Below are 26,746 nucleotides of genomic sequence, written 5' to 3'. Positions count from 1 at the left end.
CAGTATGTCCAGGCTATTATTATGGGATATCAGAGGACATTACAGGGAGGAGGTATAAGAGGGGACGACTACAACTCCCAGCATGTCCAGACTGTTATTATGTGATATCAGAGGACATTACATTAAGTTTAAGAGGAAAGAACTACAGCTCCCAGGATGTCCATGTTATTATGTGATATCATTACAGAGAGGGGGATATAAAAGGAGAGAACTACAACCCCCAGCATGTCCAGACTGTTATTATGTGATATAATAACTGGAAGAATGTATTAGGAGAGAACTACAACTCTCAGCATGACCAGGCTGTTATTATGGGATATAAGAGGACATTACAGGGAGGGGTATAAGAGGTGAGAACTACAACCCTCAGCATGTTCTGGCTGTTTTTTTTATACAAGAGGACATTACAGGGAAGAGTTTAAGAGGAAAGAACTGCAACTCCCAAGATGTCCAGACTGTTATGTGATATAATTCCAGAGAGGGGTATAAAAGGAGAGAACTACGACTCCCAGCATGTCCAGGCTGTTATTATGTGATATCAGAGGACATTACAGGGAGGGGTATGAGGAGAGAACTACAACTCCCAGCATGTTCAGGCTGTTATTATGGGATATCAGAGGACTACAACTCCCAGCATTCCCCTGGCTCCAGCTCTCACACAATTGCTGACAATCTATAGAATTAAACACTAAATCAATCGCTTCTCCACAGCACAGGAGCCCCGCCCCTCATGTCACGTGATCATCATCACTTCACACAGCGCAGGAGCCCCGCCCCCTCACGTCAAGTGATCACGTCACAGGTCCTTCATCTAACCCTTCTCTCCACTGATAAGCTCGGCCCCTCCTGCCCCGATCACATGGTGGTGACGTCATCGCAGGTCTTTTAGCCACAAATTATTATATTTTGCACTGCTTAGCTCCGACTACTCCTGCACCGGTCACATGATCCTCATGACCCCTTATGTCACGTGCTCATCATCATTAGTCCTCGCTCAGTCTTTCCACTTCTAATCCCCGCCCCCGACGCACCGGTCACGTGATCTTGATAGCGTCACAATTTTTTTTTCCCTCCACCACTTATCCTCTCCGCCAATACGCTCCGCCCCTCCTGCGCCGGTCACGTGATCTTGATCTCGTCACAGGTCCTTCAGCTATTGCCGTAAAGAGGTAGAGAGCATCGCTGGTCAGTTGTTCTCTCTGTTATCATCCATCCCTGTATGAGTGTGTATACAGAGAGCTGTCAATCATTGAGTGACCCCGCCCACTGGACTCCTAAACCCAGACTGAGCCGGGATTTAACGCCTTCTGTGCCGGCCTCTATACTGCAGAAACTTCAGAGAGCCGTAAGTTGTTATTTCTAGTTATTTCTTTGTATGGGTCTGATGCTTTGTGGGACGAGTCGTATTTTGTAATGACATATTATTAGGTACATACAACTTATTCATTAACTTTTATACATTTTCTGTTAATGTCGGTCACCGTGCGGTTTAAGGGGATGTTCACACGTAGCGAATACGACCCACAACACGCAAGGAAATCCGGCCGAATATTCCGCTGGAATGTCTACTAGAAAAATCCAACAAGACCTCTCCGAGCGTTACCATAGCAACACGTCCCTGCTCTTCCGGCTGCTCTGTGTCCAGGTGACCCCTATAATGACATGTGACCTCTCTAGTCTGTGATTGGCTGCAGGAGTCACATGACGCCTTCTTTTTTTCTTTATAAATGTGTAACCTGCAGCGTTGCTGTGAACACGCGGTGTAGCCGCAGAGGATTCTGGGAACAATGACGTTTGTGGCAGAACTTGATTTTCCCATTGAATTTAATGGGGAAATTCTGCAACAAATGCGCAGCGAATTCGCCATATAAATCCGATATCCTGCGCGTTTATAATCCACACCGCAGGTTAACCCCTTAAGGACCAGGCCATTTTCTGTTTTAGTTTTTCCCTCTCCGTCTTCTCAGTGCTATAACTTTTTTTTTTTCTGTCGGCGTGAAGAATTATATTTTTCAGGACGAGTTGTAGTTTTTCAGGGCTTCATATGAAGTATCACATAATTAACTGTAAACTTCTTTGTGGGGTGAAATGGGAAAAAAAATGCAGTGTTTTTTCGGTTTCTTTTATAGCGTTCACAGTGCGGGAAAAACAATTTTTTTTCCTGTATTTTGTGGGTCAATACGCTTACGGCGATACCAAATTTCTATCGTTTTTCATGATGTACGACACTTACAAAGAAAAAACTAATCGGTAAAATTTTTTTTATTTGTGCCACCAAATTCTCAGAGCCAGATTTTTTTTATTTTTCCTTCGTTGGAATGGAGTGAGGGCTTGTTTTTCGTGGGGCAAGCTGTAATTTTTGATGACTTTTTTTTAAAATATTTTTTTAGGGCTAAGGTGACCAAAAAACAGCGATTCTAGCTTTTTTTTTTCTCTACAGCGTTCACCGTACAGGTAAATAATGTTATATTGTAGTTGTTCTGACTTTTACAGATACGGTGATACTAGTTATGTTTATTATTTTGTTTTTTTGTTACTTTAGAGAAAAACTAAGGCCTCATGCACACGACCGTGCTCGTAATTACGACTCGTAATTACGAGCAAGGCCGGCCACGTGCAGCCGGCCGTTTTTCCGAGCCGTGCTCCCATTATAAAGTATAGCAGCACGGCCCGTAAAATGAAAAAATAGAACATGTTCTATCTTTTTAACGGCACGTGCACCTTCCCGTGAGAAAACGGGAAGGTACCCGTGGCCAACAGAAGTCTATGGGCCCGTTATTTCGGGTTGTAATTACGGTCGTGTGTATGAGGCCTAAGAAAAAGGTTTTTCTTTAATTTTTATACATAGCTAAAAACCGTATTTGACTACTTTTAACAACTTGTATTACTCCCCTAGGGGGCTTGAGCTAGTGATAATTAGATCACTGGTACAATACACACAGGGCAGATACGCTGCGTAAAAGCTCACAGCAGCGAATTCCGGTGGAAAAACCACCAAATTGTGGTACAGTTTTTCGACCAGAATGTCCTCTGCAGAAAACCGCTTGTCAAAAAAAAAAAGATTAAAACTTACGTAGCAATGGACGACGTGTCCCTTCGCCATTCTGCAGCCCGACCTCCTGGGATGACGTTTTATCTCATGTGACCGATATAGCCTGTGATTGTATCTCCACCTCAGTGTGTGGCACCACCATAACTGCTAGGCAGCATGCCCGCTGTCTCGGGGTTAGTTTTGACTCCGATCTTACCATTACGCCTCACATTCAATCCCTTGCACGCTCCTGTCACTTTCACCTTAAAGAGTCTCTGTCACCACATTATAAGTGGCCTATCTTGTACATGATGTGATCGGCGCTGTAATGTAGATTACAGCAGTGTTTTTTATTTAGAAAAACGATCATTTTTTACGCAGTTATGATCTATTTTAGCTTTATGCTAATGACTTTCTTAATGGACAACTGGGCATTTTACTTTTTGACCAAGTGGGCAGTTGTGGAGAGAAGTGTATGACGCTGACCAATTAGTGACCAATTAGCGTCATACACTGTTATGTCTATGGCCGGGGGTCGTCGTTCTGACTTACCCCTTGACGATCCCGGCCATGGACGTGTCTCTTCTCGGCGTCCGCTCCCTCCAGGGACACGCCGGCACTCTCTTCCGGGTCCTCGGACTGTTCCCCACAGGGCGCGCGCGCCCGCGCGTGCACGGCCTTAAAGGGCCAGTACGCGTCCCGCTGCCTAACATCAATTATCAGCCCAAATGGCTGCTGGACTATAATAAGGGGTCCTGCCCACTGGTTCCTTGCCTGAGCGTTGTTGTATACCCTAGTTTATCTTGCTAAAGGTCTCCCAGTGTTTTCCAGTTCCCAGTGTTACCCGTTCCTGCTGCCTGTACCCTGTCTCCCGTGCTATCGTTCCTGCTGTGAAAGTCAAGTCGTGTCTTCCCGCTGCAGCCGCGGCGTCACCTGCTGTGAAAGCCAAGTCGTACTCCTGCCACTGTCTACATTGCCTCAGGTACCCGTTCAGAACTATAGACATTATTTTGTACCTTGTTGGCCAGCAGATAGTAATCTTAACTAGATCACTATGTGCAGCCACTTACACACACATTAACGTTACTCAAGTGTCCTGACAGTGAATATACATTACCACCAGCCAGGACGTGATGTCTTTTCACAATCCTGACACTTCTGTAGCGTCTGTGTGATATTTACAGCAAGGCAAGCGTAATCTCGTTTTAAATGACCGTTTAAAGCGTAATCTCGCGAGATTACGCTTGCTTTGCTCTAAATCTCACACAAACGTTTACGAAGTGTCAGGATTTCGAATAGACATCACGTCCTGGCTGGAGGTAATGTATATTCACTGTCAGGACACTTGAGTAACGTTAGTGTGTGTGTATGTGGCTGCACATAGTGATCTAGTTAAGATTACTATGTGCTGTGTAAATGAATGGAGAGAAGTGTATGACGCTGATTGGTCAGCGTCATACACTTCTGTCCACAACGCCCACTTGGTCAAAAAGTAAAACGCCCAGTTGTCCATTAAGAAAGTCAATAGCATAAAGCTAAAATAGATCATAACTCCCTCAAAAATGGTAGCTTTTCTAAACAAAAGACACTGCTGTAATCTACATTAGAGCGCCGATCACATTATGTTCAAGATAGGGCACTTATAATGTGGTGACAGGGCCTCTTTAAAAACACTTCCAGAATCCGACCTTTTCTTACTGTGGAAACAGCCAAAACTCTCATTGTTGCTCTGATTCACTCTCGTCTTAAAGGGTTATTCCCAAGTTGATAAATGTAGCTAGGAAGCTCCCCCATGTAAAAATAAGAAGTTTTCTAATTACCTGTCCGTCGTCCAGCAATGTCGTTTTCCTGCGATTCTTGATTGAAGTCCAGGTCGGTCCCTCTTTGTATCTTGCGCGTTGTCTAGGTTCCCGGCCACCGCTATTTACCTTTAGCGGTGGCCGCGCATGCGTAATAACATCCTCTCCTTCTCGAGGAGAGGATGTCATTTATCTTGTGAACGCGCATCTCGGCGCATGCGCCGTAGATGCAGGACGAGACACCAGGCGAGACACCAGTCGCACGGTATGTATATATATGTGTGTGTTTGTGTTTGGGTATGTGTCTTTGTCTGTTTTTGTTTTTATATGTGTGTGTGTGTGTGTTTATGCGTGTTTGTGTATATATGGGTGTGTTTGTGTATATGTGTGTGTATATATGGGTGTATTTGTGTAGATGTTTGTGTGTGTATATATGGGTTTATTTGTGCATATGTTTGTGTGTAGATGTGTGTGTTTTTGTATATGTGTGTGTGTGTGTGTGTGTGTGTGTGTGTGTATATATGGGTTTATTTGTGCATATGTGTTTGTGCATATGTTGTTTTTGTATATGTGTGTTTGTGTATGTGTGTGTTTATGTGTGTGTGTTTGTGTATATATGGGTCTGTTTGTGTATATGTGTGTGTGTGTTTGTGTATATGTGTGTGTTTGGGTATGTGTGTTTTTATTTGTATATGTGTTTGTGTATATGTGTTAGTTCGTGTATATGTGTGTGTGTTTGTGTATATCTTGTTGTTTGTGTATAACTGTGTGTGTGTGTGTTTTTGTTTGTATATGTGTGAGTTCGTGTATATCTTGTTGTGTTTGTGTATATATGTGAGTAGAAGTATTGGTATTGTTCACATTGATAACTGTTTTTTTATGTTGTTGCAGATTTTGATGTACCGATTGGACTACATCTTCGATTCGTTGGACTACTGCGTAGATCTAGGTTTTTTCAAATTTTAATAAAATGGTTAACGAGGGTTTTGTTGGGGATTTCTTATTTCAATAAAAAAGAATTGTCTTTGTGTTTTTTTTTTTACTTTATTAGTGCCTAGATAATGGCAGTTGGCTGATTGACGGCGTCCATTATTAAGGCGGTACTTAGTGTTAGCTGGTGCAGAGGCTAGCACTAACCACCCATTATTACCCCGGTACCCACCACCACCAGGGGTGCCGGGAAGAGCTTGGTACGATCCAGTACCCGACCATATGTTGTGATGGTCGGGTACTGGGGCGGCCGTAGGCTGGTATTATGAGGCTGGGAAGGGCCAAAAACAGTGGACCTTCCCACCCTTGTAATGCTAGGCTGCTGCTGTGTTGTATCGGGCTGGTTATAAAAATGGGGGGGGACCCCCCCCCCCGTCTTTTTTTTTTTTTGAATTTAACAAATTTAACAATAGACGGGTCCCCCACATTTTTAATAACCAGCCATATACAAGGCCGCAGCAGTCTGGCATTACATGGGTGGGAAGGGACACTGGTTTTATCCATTCCCAGGCTAATAACACTGTGTTGTATGTGGCTGGTTATGATAAATTGGGTGGAACCCCATGTCTTTTAAAAAAATAAATTAATAAATAAATAATAATAAAAAATGACGTGGGGTCCCCCCCACTTTTATAACCAGCCAGATACAACACAGCAGCCTAGCATTACAAGGGTGGGAAGGTCCACTGATTTTGGCCCTTCCCGGCCTCATGATACCAGCCTGCGGCCGCCCCAGAGCCCGACCATCACAACAGATAGTCGGGTACTGGATCGTACCTGGCTCTTCCCGGCACCCCTGGTGGTGGTGGGTACCGGGGTAATAATGGTGGTTAATGTTAGCCTCTGCACCGGCTAACACTAACCCTCGCCTTAGTAATGGATGTTGTCACTCAGACAGCGGCCATTACTAAAGTGGTAGTAATAAAATTTGAAAAGAAAAGATGGACATGTGTCTTTTTTCAGCCGTACTAACTATGTAACTATGTAACTATGTAACTATGTAACTATGTAACTATGTAATATAGATAAAATATTTTATTGAAATAAATAAAGCACCCCCAACACAACCCTCATTAAAGGCATGGTGTCGCCCCAAAAACATGTTTTTTTTTTAAAATTTAAACATTTAGTGTGTGGGTGATAAAACATTGATCAAATTTTTTTTATTTTTTTCGCGAGCCAGGAAATATTATAAATTTTTTCAAATTTATAATACTACCCATTTTTGGTCACTAGATGGAGCTGTTTGGAGCTAGTTCCCAAAATTGCAGCATTGCAACATTGGGTTAAAAGCTATCGCTCTAGTGAGCGCTCAGCATCCCCCCCCTCCTTTATCCTGGCTAGTGCCGGGATAAACGAGGGGTTTGAAAGGTTTAACCTCCTACACTGTGTGTCGCCATTTTTTGAGGTAACCCACAGTGTAGTAGGTTTACATGCAGTAGTAAACACACACAAACACTAACATACATTGAAATCGCTTACCTGCTCCTGCCGCCGCGGCCCGTCCGCTCCCTTTGCTGCCGCTGTTCCATGTGCACTTGTCCGGAAGCCGCGACCGGAAGTAGTAATATTACTGTCCGGCCGCGACTTCCGGTCCACAGGAAAATGGCGCCGGACGGCGCCAATTTCGAATAGGACTGTGTGGGAGCGGCGCATGCGCAGTTCCCACACAGACGCCGTACACGGCAGTCAATGGGACGGGAGCCGTTCGCAGTCCCTATGGGACTGTGGCTGCCGTATTCCATGTCTGTGTGTGTCGTTAATCGACACACACAGAAATGGAACAAAAAATGGCAGCCCCCATAGGGAAGAAAAAGTGTAAAAATAAGAAACAGTAAAACACAAACACACAAATGAAAATAAACGTTTATATTAAGGCACTAACATCTTTAACATATAAATAAAATATTTGTGATGACACTGTTCCTTTAACCATTTTATTGTAGAAAAAAAAAACGTCATATAAGTAGTCCTCGAAACCGACGTAGTCCAAACACCAAACCTGTAAGAAAAATAAAAAATGAAATAAAACATGTCGTAGGCTTAGATTCAGTTTAATGTGTGATACTGACTGTTATACCATGTATAGAAGCCTGCCGCGAAGTTGACTTAGATACAGGGCGCCAGCAGACAGTATCATACATGGCCATACAGACATATGCAAACATACATACATACATATATATATATATATATAAAGCATGCACATATATTCATGCAAATATACATACATGCAAACGTACACACATATACATACATACACACACATATACATACATTCATGCAAACTATCATATATACATACACACATGAAAACATACATACAAGCATGCACAAATATACATGCAAACATAAATACATGCAAACATAATTACATACATGCACATATATATATATATAAACATACATTCAAAAATAAATACATGCAAACATACATACATGCACATATATACATACATACATACATTCATACAAACATACATGCACATATATACAGTGAAGGAAATAAGTATTTGATCCCTTGCTGATTTTGTAAGTTTGCCCACTGTCAAAGACATGAGCAGTCTAGAATTTTTAGGCTAGGTTAATTTTACCAGTTAGAGATAGATTATATAAAAAAAAAATCACATAGTCAAAATGATATATATTTATTTGCATTGTGCACAGAGAAATAAGTATTTGATCCCCTACCAACCATTAAGAGTTCAGCCTCCTCCAGACCAGTTACACGCTCCAAATCAACTTGGTGTCTGCATTAAAGACAGCTGTCTTACATGGTCACCTGTATAAAAGACTCCTGTCCACAGACTCAATTAATCAGTCTGACTCTAACCTCTACAACATGGGCAAGACCCAAGAGCTTTCTAAGGATGTCAGGAAACAAGATCATAGACCTGCACAAGGCTGGAATGGGCTACAAAACCATAAGTAAGACGCTGGGTGAGAAGGAGACAACTGTTGGTGCAATAGTAAGAAAATGGAAGACATACAAAATGACTGTCAATCGACATCGATCTGGGGCTCCATGCAAAATCTCACCTCGTGGGGTATCCTTGATCCTGAGGAAGGTGAGAGCTCAGCCGAAAACTACACGGGGGGAACTTGTTAATGATCTCAAGGCAGCTGGGACCACAGTCACCAAGAAAACCATTGGTAACACATTACGCCGTAATGGATTAAAATCCTGGCCAAAATAACAACTAATACCCCATGTTTCATGGATATTTCTTACTACGTATACTACACTTTTTTTCAGGACGCAGCCGGGTCTTATATGCTGGGAGGGCATGATGTGCTGGCGTTTGGTTTGGAATGCAGAGCAGCCCGCTTTAGCTAACACTAGCGGCGTTACAAATAGGCTGTTATTCGGCAAGATACGCCATGCCTGACGACCAGCACATTATCCCTCCACGTATTACACATAGTACTGACACCCCATGTACTATTCACAGCACTGACCCCTATTCATCACATTTATTTATTATTATTACACAGTTCTGACACTTTCATACATACCTATTTATTTTTTACCATCCATTCACACCCTAGCACTACACTGACACTCATTTATCGCACACCTTTGAGCACTTAGTTCGCCACTCCCCTCAAGACTAGTGGGAGGGGCTATCACTATTTAATGCACACTCCTTCTGCAGCATTCTTTGACCCGTCTGCATCCTGATGGGAACGGGTTTTCACCCACCCACTTACCTAGTAAGTATGGCCTTTTTTGTGGTTTTGATGATATCTATGTCCCATTTTCTCTGTTTGTGTTGGTGCAATAGTAAGAAAATGGAAGACATACAAAATGACTGTCAATCGACATCGATCTGGGGCTCCATGCAAAATCTCACCTCGTGGGGTATCCTTAATCCTGAGGAACGTGAGAACTCAGCCGAAAACTACAAGGGGGGAACATGTTAATGATCTCAAGGCAGCTGGGACCACAGTCACCAAGAAAACCATTGGTAACACATTACGCCGTAATGGATTAAAATCCTGCAGTGCCCGCAAGGTCCCCCTGCTCAAGAAGGCACATGTACAGGCCCATCTGAAGTTCGCAAATGAACATCTGGATGATTCTGAGAGTGATTGGGAGAAGGTGCTGTGGTCAGATGAGACTAAAATTGAGCTCTTTGGCATTAACTCAACTCGCCGTGTTTGGAGGAAGAGAAATGCTGCCTATGACCCACAGAACACCGTCCCCACTGTCAAGCATGGAGGTGGAAACATTATGTTTTGGGGGTGTTTCTCTGCTAAGGGCACAGGACTACTTCACCGCATCAATGGGAGAATGGATGGAGCCATGTACCGTCAAATCCTGAGTGACAACCTCCTTCCCTCCACCAGGACATTAAAAATGGCTCGTGGCTGGGTCTACCAGCACGACAATGACCCGAAACATACAGCCAAGGCAACAAAGGAGTGTCTCAAAAAGAAGCACATTAAGGTCATGGAGTGGCCTAGCCAGTCTCCAGACCTTAATCCCATCGAAAACTTATGGAGGGAGCTGAAGATCCGAGTTGCCAAGCGACAGCCTCGAAATCTTAATGATTTACAGATAATCTGCAAAGAGGAGTGGGCCAAAATTCCATCTAACATGTGTGCAAACCTCATCCTCAACAACAAAAAAATGTCTGACTGCTGTGTTTGCCAACAAGGGTTTTGCCACCAAGTATTAAGTCTTGTTTGCCAAAGGGATCAAATACTTATTTCTCTGTGCACAATGCAAATAAATATATATAATTTTGACAATGTGATTTTCGTTTTTTTTTTAAATATAATCTATCTCTCACTGGTAAAATTAACCTAGCCTAAAAATTCTAGACTGCTCATTTCTTTGACAGTGGGCAAACTTACAAAATCAGCAAGGGATCAAATACTTATTTCCTTCACTGTACATGCAAATATACATACAAACATGCACATATATACATACATGCCAACATACATGCAAACATACATACATACATACATGCAAACATTCATACATTCACATATATACATACATACATACATGCACATATATACATGCAAATATACATACAAACATGCACATATATACATACATGCCAACATACATGCACATATATACATACATACATGACAACATACATACATACATGCAAACATATATACACATACATACATGACAACATACATACATGCATACACATAAATACATACATGACAACATATATACACATACATAAATGAAAACATACATACATGACAACATACCTAAATGCAAACATACATACATGCACATACATGACAACATACATAAATGACAACATACATACATGCAAACATACATAAATAAACTCACCTAAGACGTTCCCACGAAGATTTGAACGGTCCCGTCACTTTTCTTCTTACTGCTCCCATTCACAATAACAGAGCGGTGGGCGCAGATGACGTAATCACGTGTGCCTGATATGATTACGTCATCTGCACCACAACGCATTGTTACTATGAATGCGAGCGGCGCCAAGTAGAAGGAAGATGGCAAGTGACGGGACCGTTCAGAGCTCCGTAGGAACGTCTTAGGTGAGTTTATTTTTTTAAATAAATTTTTTGTTGTTCGCCCGGGTGCTGATGCAGCACCGGTGCGGCGTCTACAAATATTACATGTAGTGACAGGGTGGGGGGGGGAGAGGGAAGACGTTGGTTGCCGAAACGGGGTGAGTGGAGTGTAGTGTAGATGACATTCACGGTAAGTTCGTCTGAAGCGGGCTTACCATGCCCGCTTGAGACGAACATTCTCCCGATGTTGCTAGAACTACAGTATCTAGCAACGTCGGGAGCTCGCACACTGCAGAGCAGAGCGGCTTGATTGACATCGAGCCGCTCACGCCCCTTTTTTGAAAAGATAACCAGCACTTGCTGAGTTATCAAGTGTAAAAAAAAAGGTACTTAGGAAATGAATTTTTAAAAAATGTAAACAACAAATGTTTTAAAAATTATTTCCTGCTTAGAATGTCTAAAAAAAAAATTTGGACTCAACTTGGGAATAACCCTTTAAAGAGGCTCTGTCACCAGATTTTCAAACCCCTATCTCCTATTGCAGCAGATCGGCGCTGCAATGTAGATTACAGTAACGTTTTTTTTTTTTTCAAAAACGAGCATTTTTGGCCAAGTTATGACCATTTTTATATTTATGCAAATGAGTCACGCTGTGACGTCACTCACTTCCTCCCACAGGAACTTCATCGCGTCGGATGAGCGAGGACACGCTGTGTGTCTGTGCACTGCCAGAAGCTGGGCGTTGTGAATAGAAGTGGATGATGCTGATTCGTCAGCATCATACACTTCCATTCACAACGCCCAGCTAGTAAAACAAGTAAAAACGCCCAGATGTACACACACAATACACGCCCACTTGGACATAACTTTAAACACGCCCAGTTGTACTTAAGAAAGGCTCATTTGCATAAATATAAAAATGGTCATAACTTGGCCAAAAATTCTCGTTTTTGAAAAAAAAAAAACTTTCCTGTAATCTACATTGCAGCGCCGATCTGCTGCAATAGGAGATAGGGGTTTGAAAATCTGGTGACAGAGCCTCTTTAACTACTGTAACTCATTACTAATTGGTCTTCCACTCACTAAACTCTCCCCTCTCCAATCTATCCGTAATGCAGCAGCCAGGCTCATCTTTCTGACCAACCTCTACACCAACGCCTCTACCCTGTGCCAGTCACTGCACTGGTTGCCCACACCCTTCAGAATTAAATTCAAAACTTATTACTCTCACCCACAAAGCTCTCCACAGTGCTGCACCTCCTTACATCTCCTCCCTCATCTCTGTCTACCACCCTACTCGTGCTTTACGTTCTGCCAACGACCTCAGATTAACATCCACCATAATCCGAACCTCCCACTCCCGTCTCCGAGATTTTTCTCGGGCTGCGCCAGTCCTCTGGAATGCGCTACCACAGACAATCAGATTAATTCCCGATATCCACAGTCTTGCCCTGAAAACACATCTTTTTAGACAGGCCTATAACATTCCCTAATCTAATTCCTTTCCCTGGCCCCCCTTTACATTAGTAATGAGGCCCCTTCATTCAGCAGTATCCCCCACACTCCTTGCACCCTAATGCACTTCATGTCTGTCATACACTGTCACTGGCTGGTCACCGGCTCATGCAGCTTTATGTGTACTACCCCATATGGATAATGTACTTAAAGGGGTTTTCTCACGAGGGACATTTAGGACATATCCACGTGATATGTCATAAATGTCAGATAGATGTGGATTTCACCTCTGGGACCCGCACCTATCTCTAGAATGGGGCCCCTTAAACCCCATTCTAGCTGTGTCTGCTATCACTGACTTCCGTCCACTTCCTGAATTTATGGTCGGGAGTTACGAAAACAGCATAGCTCGCTGAGCTAGGCTGTTTCCGTAACTCCCATAGTAGTAAATAGCAGCAGTTACGAAAGCAGCATAGCATGCGAGCTACGCTGTTTCCGTAACTACCATTCAGTTATATGGGGCTTACAATAACAGCGTGTTTTCACCTTCATGGTCGGAAATCAGCCGACACACACAGAGGTAGAACGGGGTTTAGGGGGCTCCGTTCTGGAGATAGGTCCGGGCCCCAGAGGTGGGAACTACATCTATCTGACATTTATGACATATCCTGTGGATATATCATAAATGTCCCTTGTGGGAAAACCCCTTTAAGCATTTTTTACACTTTGTCTCTTCCTTATTTCTTCATAGATTGTAAGCTCTTGCAATCAGGGCACTCTCTCCTCTTGTTTGAATTGTAAATTAGTTTTGTCAATATTTATTGTCTGATTTTGTCTGTACAATGTACCCCCTGAACTGTAAAGTGCAGCGGAATATGTTGGCGCTATATAAATAATAATTATTGTTACTGTATATGTTTTTGTTTTTTTTTGGGCGGAATTGCAGCTTTTTCCGCCGCCAAAAACACAACATCTGCTATTTGTCACAAGTTTCACCGCCCCATTGAATACAATGGGGAAAACCCGCAACAAATAAGCAGAATTTACGTAAATACAATTGACATGCTGCAGTGTAAAAAAACAAAACACTGAAGGTCAATTTCTGAGCGTTTTTATTTTTTTGTTCAAATCTCATCCACTCTGCTGCTACTGTATTATACTGCGGATTTTCCACCACTAAATCCTTTATTTATTATTTATTTTCGCTACGTGTGAATTTAGGCCACATGCATACGACCGTATTTTTTCCCTCCTGTAAATACTGGTCCTTTGTCACACGTTTTTAACCCGTATTTACAGACCCGTGCCTTTAAATACGGGTCCGTTGTCACCCGTATTCCACCCGTATTTACAGACCCGTTTTCTTTGCTTCTCTTTACACATAGAGAGAAATATTGCACTGCACTAATCGGCAGCCCCTTCTCTATCCAGCTCTGATCGGCAGCCTCTTCTCTCTATCAGTGCTGGATAGAGAGAAAGGGCAGCCCTTTCGGGCAGAGTTTCTGCAGCGGAACACAGCGATAGAAAGAAAATTAAGTTCATACGTACCCTGGCCGTTGTCTTGGTGACGCGTCCCTCTTTTGACATCCAGTCCGACCTCCCTGGATGACGTGGCAGTCCATGTGACCGCTGCAGCGGGTTTTTGAAGGAAACATAAGAAATCTATATTGTGAGCGCCGCGCATGGTACTCACTGTCCAGCAGTAGTCACTTTCCAGGGTGCTTAAAGAGTTAGTCTATCAGTGCAGCTCCTCTCTATCCATCACTGATCGTTTAACTCTTTCAGCACCCTGGACAGTGACTACCGCTGGACAATGAGTATCATGCGCGGCGCTCACAATATAGATTTGTAATGTTTCTAATTATTGAAAAATTAAAATCAGGCATGAGCCTGCAGACGGGAATCCCCTGATGTCGCCGAGCAACACGTAATTACGGCCTGAAATAGGACATGTTCTATATTTTTCAACGGCCCGGGCACCTTCCCGTAAGCAAATGGGAAGGTACCCGTGGCCAATAGAAGTCTATGTGCCCGCAATTACGGGCCTTAATTACGGCCCGCAATTACGGGCGTTTTTACGGTTGTGTGCATGGGGCCTTACCCTTATACTAATGTATCTCACTATATCGTGATTAAGCTTAAAAGCTCTTTGAGGGGCTTTTTTTGTTTTTTTTTTTTAAATAAACAGGTCAGTCAGTGTGTTTGGTGTTACTTTTTTAATTGTTTTTTATTATAAATTATTTTTACTTTTTGAGATACAGCTGTTCTGTATTCTCTATACAGAGCAGCAGTTTCTTTCGCGGATCTGACGGGCTCAGTGTCAGCGGATCCACCTGTAATTTATCACATGTGAGTTATGAACCCACTGTCGCTGAACCCATCAGTCCTGCGGACCTGACGGGAACAGGATTTAGCGGTACATACAGCTGCTCTCCATGCAGAATACAGAACAGCTGTATGTACCGGGTCGGACGAGCGAGGACACATCGGCACCAGAGGCTACAGTTGATTCTGCAGCAGCATCAGCGTTTGCAGGTAAGTAGCTACATCGACTTACCTGCAAACGCCGATGCTGCTGCAGAATCATCTGGTGCCGATGTGTCCTCGCTCGTCCGACATGATGCAGGACCTGGGGCAGGAAGTGAGTGACGTCACAGCGTGATCTCTCGAGAACACGCTGTGTATCTGCACTGCCAGAAGCTGGGCGTTGTGAAGAGAAGTGGATGATACTTCTATTCACAACGCCGAGCTAGTAAAAGAAGTAAAAACGCCCAGATGTACTTTAACTTTAAACACGCCCAGTTGTACTTTAGAAAGCCTCATTTACATAAATATAAAAATGGTCATAACTTGGCCAAAAATGCTCGTTTTAAAAAAAACAAAAAACGTTACTTATAGGAGATAGGGGTTGCAAAATCTGGTGACAGAGCCTCTTTAAATGGCCAGAATCTGAGTTATCTGTTTCTTGCCGTTAGGCCTTATTCGCACGACCGTATTTCACGTCCGTGTTACGCGTGTTAAAACATCGGACGTCACACGAACCTATGCAATTCTATGGGGCCATGCAGACATTCAGTGTTTTCCACGCATCGTGTGTCCGCTGCATGAAACTCACTGCATGTCCTATTCTTGTGCGTTTTTTGCGCATCACGTACCCATTAAAGCCAATGGGTGCGTCAAAAAAACGGACAGCACACGGACGTCATCCGAGTGCTGTCCGTGTTTTTCATGCACCAGTTGCTAAAGAAATGATGGGGAAAAAAATAAAACACCTCCTTCAGTTTTTTTTTTTTAAACATATTTTTATTGAATTTTTTCACCACAACAAAAAACACAAATCATACAGTAATGCATTGCCATAATAATAAACATTACAAAAAATGTATAAATGAACATGTGATAGTGAATGCTTCCCAGCAAACTAGGTTTGATCTTGGAAGTTATTCCCCATGGGCTATCAGCCCTCCTTCATCTCCTCTATCTCCTCTATCCTTCCCTTCCTTTAACCCCACATGTCGGGTATTCCTGTAAACATTGTTACATAACTTTGCATATCTGCCTAACTTACATAACTAAACAATACACAGAACAAATAAGAAATTGGAGCATACATAACAATTGGAGCTTCGTGAAGCAGTTCACCAACTCAGGCAGCTAGTCCGCAAGAATAAAGAAATCCCAGTGGATATATATGCTTTACTCCCGTGATATTTCTCCTTCAGTTTTTTATTTTGCTGACGTAAAAAACGTATGACTTACGTGCGTAAAAAACGCAGACGCGCACCGCACACGGATGCCACGCGAAACTTCAACGCAGGAAAAATGCTGCGTTTCTTACGCACGCAAAACGGACACGTTCGTGTTAATAAGGCCTTAGTGCGAGGTGTCAGCTGTAATACACCACCTCGTCACCACGCTAAACAACCATTGCTGTCTGGCCCTGTATCTTATCTACTGAGGGGAAGACGAGCGGATAAGGAACCCAAGAACAGATACTGGATCCTGTGGGCTCTAAAGGGGGAAAAAAAGAGCCAGGAAGAGGAGGAGGAGGAGACACTGCAGCCAGGTAAGTATGAAGGACAAGGAGGAAGAACCCACACCCTGGAGACTGAGATAGAGACTGTCTAATATAAACAGAGGAGAGAGACGGTCTCAGCGTTTCCTTCTCTTCTTTATTTACATTAGACAGTCTCTCTCCTGTCGGATATACAGAGAGGAGAGAGACTGTCTCATATACAAATAGTTACTTTTGTAGATACTTTTGGGTTTTTTCACCTGCTTGGACGGAGTCATTAAGGAATTGATGGAGATGCACTTCCCTTATCGAAAAAAATACCAAGACACAATTATTTTACATAAGAGAATTGCAGGCACAGCTATAGGATTGTCCCTTAGATGCTATGTGGGATCACACTCCCTTATAAAAGGGACAATCCCGATAATCCGTATATATTATGGGATAACTGTGCCCGCAATTCCCTTATGTAAAAGAATTGTGTTTTGGTATTTTTTTAGATAAGGGAAATGCATTCACAGTAATTCCTTAATTACTCCTAAAAATAAGAAAATCGAGATTTAAATCGAAAATCATCTATAGGGTTGAACAAAATATTGATTATTTTTTTGGGGGGCGAAATCGCCCAGTCCTACTTGCAGCATAGGGAGCAGGCTCAGCCTGTAAACCCGCTCCATGCTTCTTTCCCTGCACCATGACGTTCAGTGTTGTCATGGGGATGGCCGCTTTTGGACATGGCTGTTGGATTACTGGCGTCTTTCTTATTAGTATCTAGAAGGGGTTTATGAATTCGCACCATTAATGTTGTACATCTGACATATTGAACCTGACATTGTAGAGAGCGGATGAGATAAATGACGTGATGTGTTATAATCTATATCTGTCTTACTAGTGACACCCCGTTATCTGTACAAGACGAAGAACTATTTGTAGCTTTGTTATAATTCCAGGATCGGCTTTTTATGACCACGGTGGGAATAACCTTCAGTGGTGAGACAAGTATGACTCCGTATTTCACTCTCACATAAACTCGGGGGTTGACGTTGCCCTCGTGTTGGGGTCTCTCTGGAATAACTCTTACATCCTGAATAATGTCATCCAGTCCTGACCGCAAATGTGAAGACACTTTACTATAATGTTTCTGAACTCCTTAAACTTCACGCTGAAAGAAGTCATTATTATTGGGACGATAACAATTATTTATAGTTAAAAAAAATCCATAGTAAAACACTTAGGTGCCTCAGTCGCTATTGATTGCAGTATCAAAGGGGGTTAAACGTCCGTAATCGTATTTCTTTCAGGTTTCCAGCCTTTGCAGCAGGGTGTCAAGTCTTCCCTATGGCATATGAACAACTCATGAGCTGTAAATGTCCTATGCATTAAAGGGTTAAATTACTAAAATACGAGTTTATACAGAATCTTATTCCACAAAACAATAAATCGCTCCGCTCCACCTGTTCTATAACATAAGAGATCACAGTGCATATTCCCTTTATATATAATGTCACCTCAGCTGCTGCAGAACCTCACAGTTCATATCAAACACTGACTGCACAGTGTGCACCATGTCTTGTGAGATGTCAGCAATGTCTCCCCAGTATCCACCATGTCTCAGGGAGTCAGGTCTTCATTGTCGGGGGGGCGGGGATAAAGATCTGATGTATGGGGGTCCCACCTCTATGTAGAAAACAGGAGTCCCCCGACCCGCCTGGTGAGGTGATGACTGCACCCAGGGGGAGAATAAATGGAGAGGTGACCACACATGTGCACGGCTCTCTCCATTCACTTGTATAGGAGGTCCAGAAACATGTCTATCAGACATTTCTGGCTTATCCTGGGGAGAAATGTCCGTGTTGGGAATACCCCCTTAGCCATGGGGTGTCGGCTATGAGAAGATGTTTCTCTCAATGATCAATAAGTGAGGTTCTGTATGTCACACATGATGTTGTCCCCTGTATGATTTCCATCTTCTCCTTCCTTCATAAAGACGTCTGCAGTACTAGATCCTCCAGTTTTCTCATCTTCTCCTCCGCAACTTTCCTTCTCCTGAATTACCCACCAACGATGGACAAGGACAGGAATGAGATGAGTAGAAGAATATTAAACTTCACCTTGGAGATCATCTACCTGTTGAGCGGAGAGGTAAACTTTTCTAAATTTATAGAGCAAGTCACACATAGGGAAGGGACAATACATAATAGGAAGTAATAGGAAGAATCCAGTGTCCTGTATAACAGCGTCCAGACCTTCCAAGTGACGTCAAGAAGCTGAAGATCAGCCACCAATATGGTCAGTTATGTGTCCTGTCACCAATGCAGCAATAGTAATGTTGTAGAGCAAGGAGAATAACAAGGAACCAGGAGGATGAGGATGATATCTATATAGAAACATAGAAGATGACGGCAGGAGGAGAGCACATAGTCGGTCCATCTATTCGCCCCCAATATTATTTATTGTTGTTTTCTTTTAGGATAGATCTATGTTTCTCCCCGGCAGGTTTACATTCACTTACTGCTGATTTTCCAACCACATATGCTAGAGTTTTGCTCCGAGCATCTACTACTTTTTCAGTATAATAATATTTTCTGACATTGCTTCTGATCCCCCCCACTAATGTCAGATTGTGCCCCTTGTTCTTGTGTTTAGTTTCTTCCCTCCTGTAACATATTTAAAGGTTTCCATCATGTCCCTTCTTTCCTCCAAGATATACAAATGACATTCTTTAAGGCTTTGTTCAGACGACCGGGTGTCAAATAGGCCGTTTTTCACGACCGATTTGCACCTGTGCGGGACCCGTTTTCATTGATTCCTCATAGACTTGAGTCCTATTTTTTCCCAGGCCATCCTCACGGTCCGTTAAAAAAAACGGCCATGTGAATAGCCACATAGACATGCATTGATTTCAATGCAGCCGTGTGACGGCCGTTAAAAAGAATGGCCATCACGCAGCTATATTTCCCTGTCGTTTGAATAGTTAAAGAGGCTGTGTCACCACATTATAAGCGCCCTGTCTTCTATATAAGGAGATCGGCGCTATAATGTAGGTGACTGTAATGCTTTTTATTTAAAAAAACGATCTATTTTCACCCCTTTATTAGCGATTTTAGATTTATGCTAATGAGTTGCTTAATGCCCAAGTGGGCGTATTTTTACTTTAGACCAAGTGGGTGTTGTACAGGGGAGTGTATGACGCTGACCAATCAGCATCATGCACTCCTCTCCATTCATTTAGGCAAAGCATAGGGATCCTGCTAGATCCTGAAGTGTTTAGACAGTGAATAGACATTCCACGGGATGTCTATTCGCAATCTCTGCACTTCGTTACTCTGTCTGTGGTAGTTACAGCAGAGGAAGCGTGATCTCGTTGTACCCTGTCATTTACCGCGTAATCTCGCGAGATTACGCGTCCTCTGCTGTAACTACCACAGACAGAGTAACGAAGTGCAGAGATTGTGAATAGACATCCCGTGGAATGTCTATTCACTGTCTAAACACTTCAGTATTGTTAATGTGTTAGTATAAGACAGCACATAAGGATCTAGCAGGATCCCTATAAGCTGAGTAAATGAATGGAGAGGAGTGCATGACACTGATTGGTCAGCGTCATACACTCCTCTGTACAACGCCCACTTGGTCTAAAGTAAAAACACGCCCACTTGGGCATTAAGCAACACATTAGCATAAATATAAAATCGCTAATAAAGGGGTGAAAATAGATTGTTTTTTTAAATAAAAAGCATTACTGTCACCTACATTATAGCGCCCATCTCCTTATGTAGGAGACAGGGCACTTATAATGTGGTGACAGAGACTCTTTAAGTCACTCCTGAGAAGTTTAATTCTTCAGACCTTCCACCAGTCTTGTAGTCGTCTTTGGCCTCGTTCTATTTTCTCAATGCCTTTTTGTAGGTGAGGTCGCCTTACAGATGTGGGGTCACTAGAGCTCTATACAGCGGGGTCACAATCTCCCTCTTTCTACTGAGGGGGGATACTGTGTTCAGTTCTCTAAGAGTCTCTCCCATATACAGGAGTACACAATCGTGAAGAAGATATCAGGTGACTGTACGACTCCCATCATCCATGAGTCAAGAGGATGGAGCAGCAGTCAGAGCTCCATCACAGAGTCTCCCCCTCACTCCCAGACACATGGGAAGAACAATAAGAAGAAGATCTTAGAATTGATCTACAAGATGACTGAGCTGCTGACTGGAGAGGTGACACTGCTGGGAATGCTGGGAAATTATATAGTAACAGCACTGGAGGTGTCTGGGTAATGACTGTATCATTGTGTGTGTCAGGTTCCTATAAGGCGTCAGGATGTCACTGTCCATTTCTCCATGGAGGAGTGGGAGTATCTAGAAGGACACAAGGATCTGTACGAGGAGGTCATGTTGGAAAACTACCAACCCCGCACATCACAAGGTACGAAGAGACAGTTATATATATGTTTTGCATTACTGTGGGCACAGGCTAGACTGGCGGCCATGTAGAAGTCTTACTAACGTCATGTGCAGTACATATACATGTGTGTAAAATTATGTGTAATGTAGGAGCCCCACAATTTCGACTCTTTTCAAATCATATTAGATCCCTACGTTTCGCGCTGCCGGCTCCTCATAACTCTGCATTAGAGGTCACATTACATTGTACACCGCTGGCGGCCGTTCTGGATACGGGAGCCATGGAGACGAGCAGGACGCTCTGTCCCCTAATGCAGAGTTATAAGCAGCCGGCAGTGCGGACTATGGGCAGTCCGTGCTGTAGTTAGAAGTAAACATGGTAATACAAGTCATTTAGAAGGATGATTATTGGCACACACCTACACTATAATAGTTTTCTATATAATGTCAGTGTAACCGGAGGTACTCTAGTTATGGGTACTAGATTTCGGAGATGGGACGTTGATCCAGGGATTTATTGTGATTTCCAGTTTTGGAGTCGGGGAGGAGTTTTTCCACTAATGAGACCATTGTCATCCACCTCATGGAGGGTTTTGTCTTCCTCTAGATCAACACGGTAGGATTATAGGTCGGACTTGATGGACTTTGGTCTTTTTTCAAACTTCTTAACTAAGTAACACAGAATGTATGGAGCAAAATTTACCACTAATATAAAGTACAATGTGTTCTGAAAAAACTATCTCAGAATTACTTGGATAAGAAAAGGCTTATTCCCACTTATGGTACGTCCACACACGGCGTAAACAATGCAGAACGTCCCTCTGGATTTTCTGTGTGAAAATTTCGCAGCGTTTTCACAAAAGATATTGACATGCTGCAGATTGAGAATTTGCACCGCACTTCTTTTCTGTGTATTTTTCCCACAGCATGTGGATGAGATTTGTTGAAATCTCATCTACATTGCTGCTACTCTAATAATCTACAGATTTTCTGCAATCAAATCCATTGCAGAAAATCTGCAACTTATCCGCCTTGTGTGCACATACCCTTAAAGTGACACATAGGATTTGAGAAATAGTTCTTTTAAATAGGTCAAAACTGGCTGCAGCGGTACGTGATTAAAGCCAAAAATGGTTCGGTTCTTAAAGTTCTTAAAGTCTATGTACACCTTTTATTACATAGTTACATAGTTTGTACGGTTGAAAAAAGACACATGTCCATCAAGTTCAACCAAGGGATGGGAAAGGGGAAGTAAAAAATTTCTACACATAGCAGTTAATATTTTTTTGTTCTAGGAAATTATCTAAGCCTTTTTTAAAGCCATCTACTGTCCCTGCTGTAACGGCTCCTGCGGTGACTATTCCATAGATTCACAGTTCTCACGGTAAAGAAGGCTTGTCGCCTCTGCAGGTTGAACCTTTTTTTTCTCCAGACGGAGGGAGTGCCCCCTTGTTTTTTGAGGGGGTTTTACATGGAACAGGATTTCACCATATTTTTTGTATGCGCCATTCATATATTTATATAAGTTAATCATGTCCCCCCTTAGTCGTCTTTTTTCAAGGCTAAATAGGTTTAGTTCTTTTAATCTTTCCTCATAACTTAGATTCTCCATGCCCCTTATTAGCTTCGTTGCTCTTCTTTGTATTTTTTCCAACTCCAGGGCATCCTTTCTATGAACTGGAGCCCAGAACTGAACTGCATATTCTAGATGATGCCTCACTAATGCTTTGTAAAGTGGTAATATTACCTCCCTGTCCCGCGAGTCCATGCTTCTTTTGATACACGACAATATTTTGCTGGCCTTTGAAGCAGCTGATTGACACTGCATGCTGAAATTTAGTTTATGATTTACAAGTACACCCAGATCCTTCTCAACAATTGACTCCCCCAGTGTAGCTCCCCCTAGGACATATGATGCTTGCAGGTTGTTGGTACCCAGATGCATAACTTTACATTTATCTACATTAAACTTCATTTGCCAAGTGGACGCCCAAACACTTAGTTTGTTTAAATCTGCCTGCAATTCACAAACATCTTCCATAGTCTGAACTATATTACATAGCTTGGTGTCATCTGCAAAAATAGAAATAGTGCTATTAATCCCATCCTCTATATCATTAATAAATAAGTTGAATAATAGTGGTCCCAGCACTGAACCCTGGGGACACCACTTATAACTGGGGACCATTCAGAGTAGGAATCATTGACCACAACTCTCTGGATACGGTCCTTGAGCCAATTCTCAATCCAATTACAAACTATACTTTCTAAACCTATAGTCCTTAATTTACCCATTAGATGTCTATGAGGGACAGTGTCAAATGCCTTTGCAAAGTCCAAAAACACTAAATCCACAGCGGCCCCTCTGTCTAGACTTCTGCTTACCTCTTCATAAAAACAAATCAGGTTGGTTTGACAGCTTCTGTCCTTTGTAAAACCGTGCTGGCTGTCACTTATAATACTATTTATTGTCACATAATTCTGTATATAGTCCCTCAATAGCCCCTCAAACATTTTCCCCACAATTGATGTTAAGCTTACTGGTCTATAATTACCCGGCGAAGACCTAGTGCCCTTTTTGAAAATAGGCACCACATTTGCCCTGCGCCAGTCCCTTGGCACTATACCACTCATGAGAGACTCTCTAAATATTATGAAGAGGGGGACAGAAATAACTGAACTAAGCTCTTTAAGAACTCTAGGGTGTAACCCATCTGGCCCCGGGGCCTTGTGTACATTTATTTTATTTAATTTAGCTTGGACCATATCTACATTCATCCAATTCAGTATATCAACTGATATATTAACAGCACTGGCACCGGCTACATCAGCTGCTCCTTCTTCTGTTGTATATACAGAGCGGAAGAACCCATTTAGTAACTCTGCCTTCTCTTGATCCCCTGTGACCAACTCCCCATTACCATTATCTAGGGGTCCTACATGTTCAGACCTTGGCTTTTTTGCATTTATATGCTTGAAGAATTTTTTAGGATTTGTTTTACTATCCTTGGCCACCTGCCTTTCATTTTGTATTTTTGCTGATTTTATTACATTTTTACAGATTTTATTAAGCTCTTTATATTTTACAAAGGCTACAGCTGTACCCTCAGATTTGTATTTTTTAAATGCCCTTTTTTTGTCATGTATTGCCCCTTTCACAGAAGGTGTAAGCCATGTGGGGTTTAATTTTAGTAGTTTATACTTGTTACCTGTAGGAATACATTTTGCACTATAATTACCCAAAGTAGATTTGAAAATCTCCCATTTATCATTTGTCCCATTATTTGACATTAGTTCTTCCCAGTCTATATCCTGAATTGCAGCCCTCATCCTGGGGAAATTGGCTTTCTTAAAATTAAATGTTTTTGCCCTCCCAGCCTGCGTTTGTTTTTTACAGTATAGGTAAAATGTAACTATATTATGATCACTGTTACCGAGGTTTTCACGAACATTGACATTCCCAACAAGCTCTGCATTATTAGAAATGACCAGATCCAACAGAGCTTCACCTCTAGTCGGGTCTTCCACAAACTGGCCCATAAAATTTTCCTGTAACAGGTTGAGGAAATGTCTCCCCTTTGCAGTTGAAGCCGAACCATGACACCAATTAATATCCCGGAAATTAAAATCTCCCATTATCACAACAGTACCCGCCTGTGCAGCCCGCTCCATCTGTTTATATAGCTGAACTTCCATCTCCTCAGTTATATTGGGGGGTCTATAGATTACACCAAAAGTAATTTTTTCAGTGTTTACTTCCCTTTGTAATTCCACCCACAAGGTTTCAACCTCCTCACAGTATTCACCCTCTAATGTCTCATTTACACTCACCTTCATATCGCTTCTCACATACAGACATACACCACCACCTTTCCTATTTGCCCTGTCTTTCCTAAACAGTGTAAAACCCTGTAGATTTACAGCCCAGTCATGTGAAGAGTCCAGCCATGTTTCAGCAACACCAACTATATCTATATCTTCTTCCAGTATTAAGGCCTCCAGCTCCCCCATTTTGCTTGCTAGACTTCCGGCATTTGTGAACATACACTTTAACTTGCCTTTAAATGTTTCAATTTCACTATCAGAAATGTGATTATTTGACATTTGGGCCTTTTTATTTTCACTGCTGTTTTGTAACGAAAGGATCTCCTTATCTTGTTGCATAGTCCTCTCCCCACCGTCTGTCTCTCCCCCCACCAATATAGTCTGACCCCTCTCTAACCTAACTACCCCTTTATTTCCTACATTGGCCTCCCTCCTCAGCCCTAGTTTAAACACTCCCCACCCCAGCTAGAATTCTCTCCCCCAGCACAGCGGACCCCCTTCCATTTAGGTGCAAATCATCTGCAGAATACAGTTTGTACCCCAATGAAAAGTCAGCCCAGTGCTCTAGGAACCCAAATCCTTCTCCTCTACACCAAGACTTAAGCCATGCATTTAACTCCGAGCTCCCGCTGTCTTTCCTGTGATGCGCATGGCACAGGCAGTATTCCTGAGAATACAACCTTGGAGGTCCTTCCCTTCAGCTTGTAGCCTAGTTCTTTAAAATTATTCTTAAGGCTCCTCCACCTACCATTTATTCTGTCGTTGGTACCGACATGGACCACGACAGCTGGATCATCACCAGCCCCTCCCAGCAATTTGTCCACCCGTTCCACCACATGCCGAACCCTGGCACCAGGGAGACAGCAAACCATTCGGTTGAGGCGGTCTTGGCGACAAATTATTCTATCCGTCTTCCTGATTATAGAATCCCCTACAACTATCAATTGTCTTGGCTTACCTGCATTACCATCCCGCCGACTACTAGCTGGGCTGTTCTCCCGGCTGTTAGGGAGATCAGTATCCACTAGGGCTGCCATTTCTGAGACTGACACCCTCGCATCATCACCCAACCTGGCAATTTTGCTTGGAATGCCAGAAACCGGATCGGCCTTCCTTGTCTTTGACCCCTTTCTACTGCCCCTAACTACATTAACCCAGCTACTTACCTGATCCTGCTCACCCATGTCTTCACCCTCCAGTTCTAACCCACTAACTGCATGCTCTGTGAGCAGTAAGCTCCGCTCAAAATTGTCTATCTTCCTCAGTGTTGCATTCTGCTCCTCCAGATCTCTAATGCGGGCAATTATTTTTTTCTATGAAATATTTTTTAATGTTTTTTTATTTTATTTGACATGACAGTCGTATCATAAAAACGAAAAAAAAAGTTTTAATACAAGTAAATTTAAAAAAACAAACGTGTTTAATCACCTAAAGCAAATATATATATATTCATAAAAAACTATTTAAAGAAAATATTGCTTACAAAGGTGTACATAGGCTTTAAGGGGCTAATAAGCAGACGCCACCCCAACACTTTTTTTGGTTGCAGGGAACTCCTTAAAATAGGGGCGCCCTGTGCCCCGCCACTTTCAAGTGTATCCGCATCCACAGAACACTGATACAGTTAAATACTATGGCGAAGCAGGGAGCCATTGGTGCCCCCCCATTTGCTCTGGTAGGCTACAGTCTACTTTTGCCCTGCGGC

General features: G+C 42.6%; 1 protein-coding gene across 1 annotated transcript in view; it reads left to right on the top strand.

Annotated features, from left to right (window-relative positions):
* Nucleotides 1-854: 854 nt before the first annotated feature.
* The window catches only part of LOC142665169 (uncharacterized), a 54,549-nt gene continuing 28,657 nt past the window's right edge, over nucleotides 855-26,746 (top strand). Inside the window, exons 1-4 of the mRNA XM_075844782.1 lie at nucleotides 855-1,345; nucleotides 18,804-18,958; nucleotides 20,845-21,030; nucleotides 21,115-21,238. Of these exons, the coding sequence (XP_075700897.1) occupies nucleotides 18,881-18,958; nucleotides 20,845-21,030; nucleotides 21,115-21,238 (388 nt within the window). The 5' untranslated portion in view covers nucleotides 855-1,345; nucleotides 18,804-18,880. The remainder of the gene's footprint in view (nucleotides 1,346-18,803; nucleotides 18,959-20,844; nucleotides 21,031-21,114; nucleotides 21,239-26,746) is intronic.

Source organism: Rhinoderma darwinii, chromosome 1 (assembly GCF_050947455.1).
Source record: "Rhinoderma darwinii isolate aRhiDar2 chromosome 1, aRhiDar2.hap1, whole genome shotgun sequence".
In the NCBI taxonomy this organism is placed as follows: Eukaryota; Metazoa; Chordata; class Amphibia; order Anura; family Rhinodermatidae; genus Rhinoderma; species Rhinoderma darwinii.
This window is presented reverse-complemented; position numbering and strand designations above follow the sequence as displayed.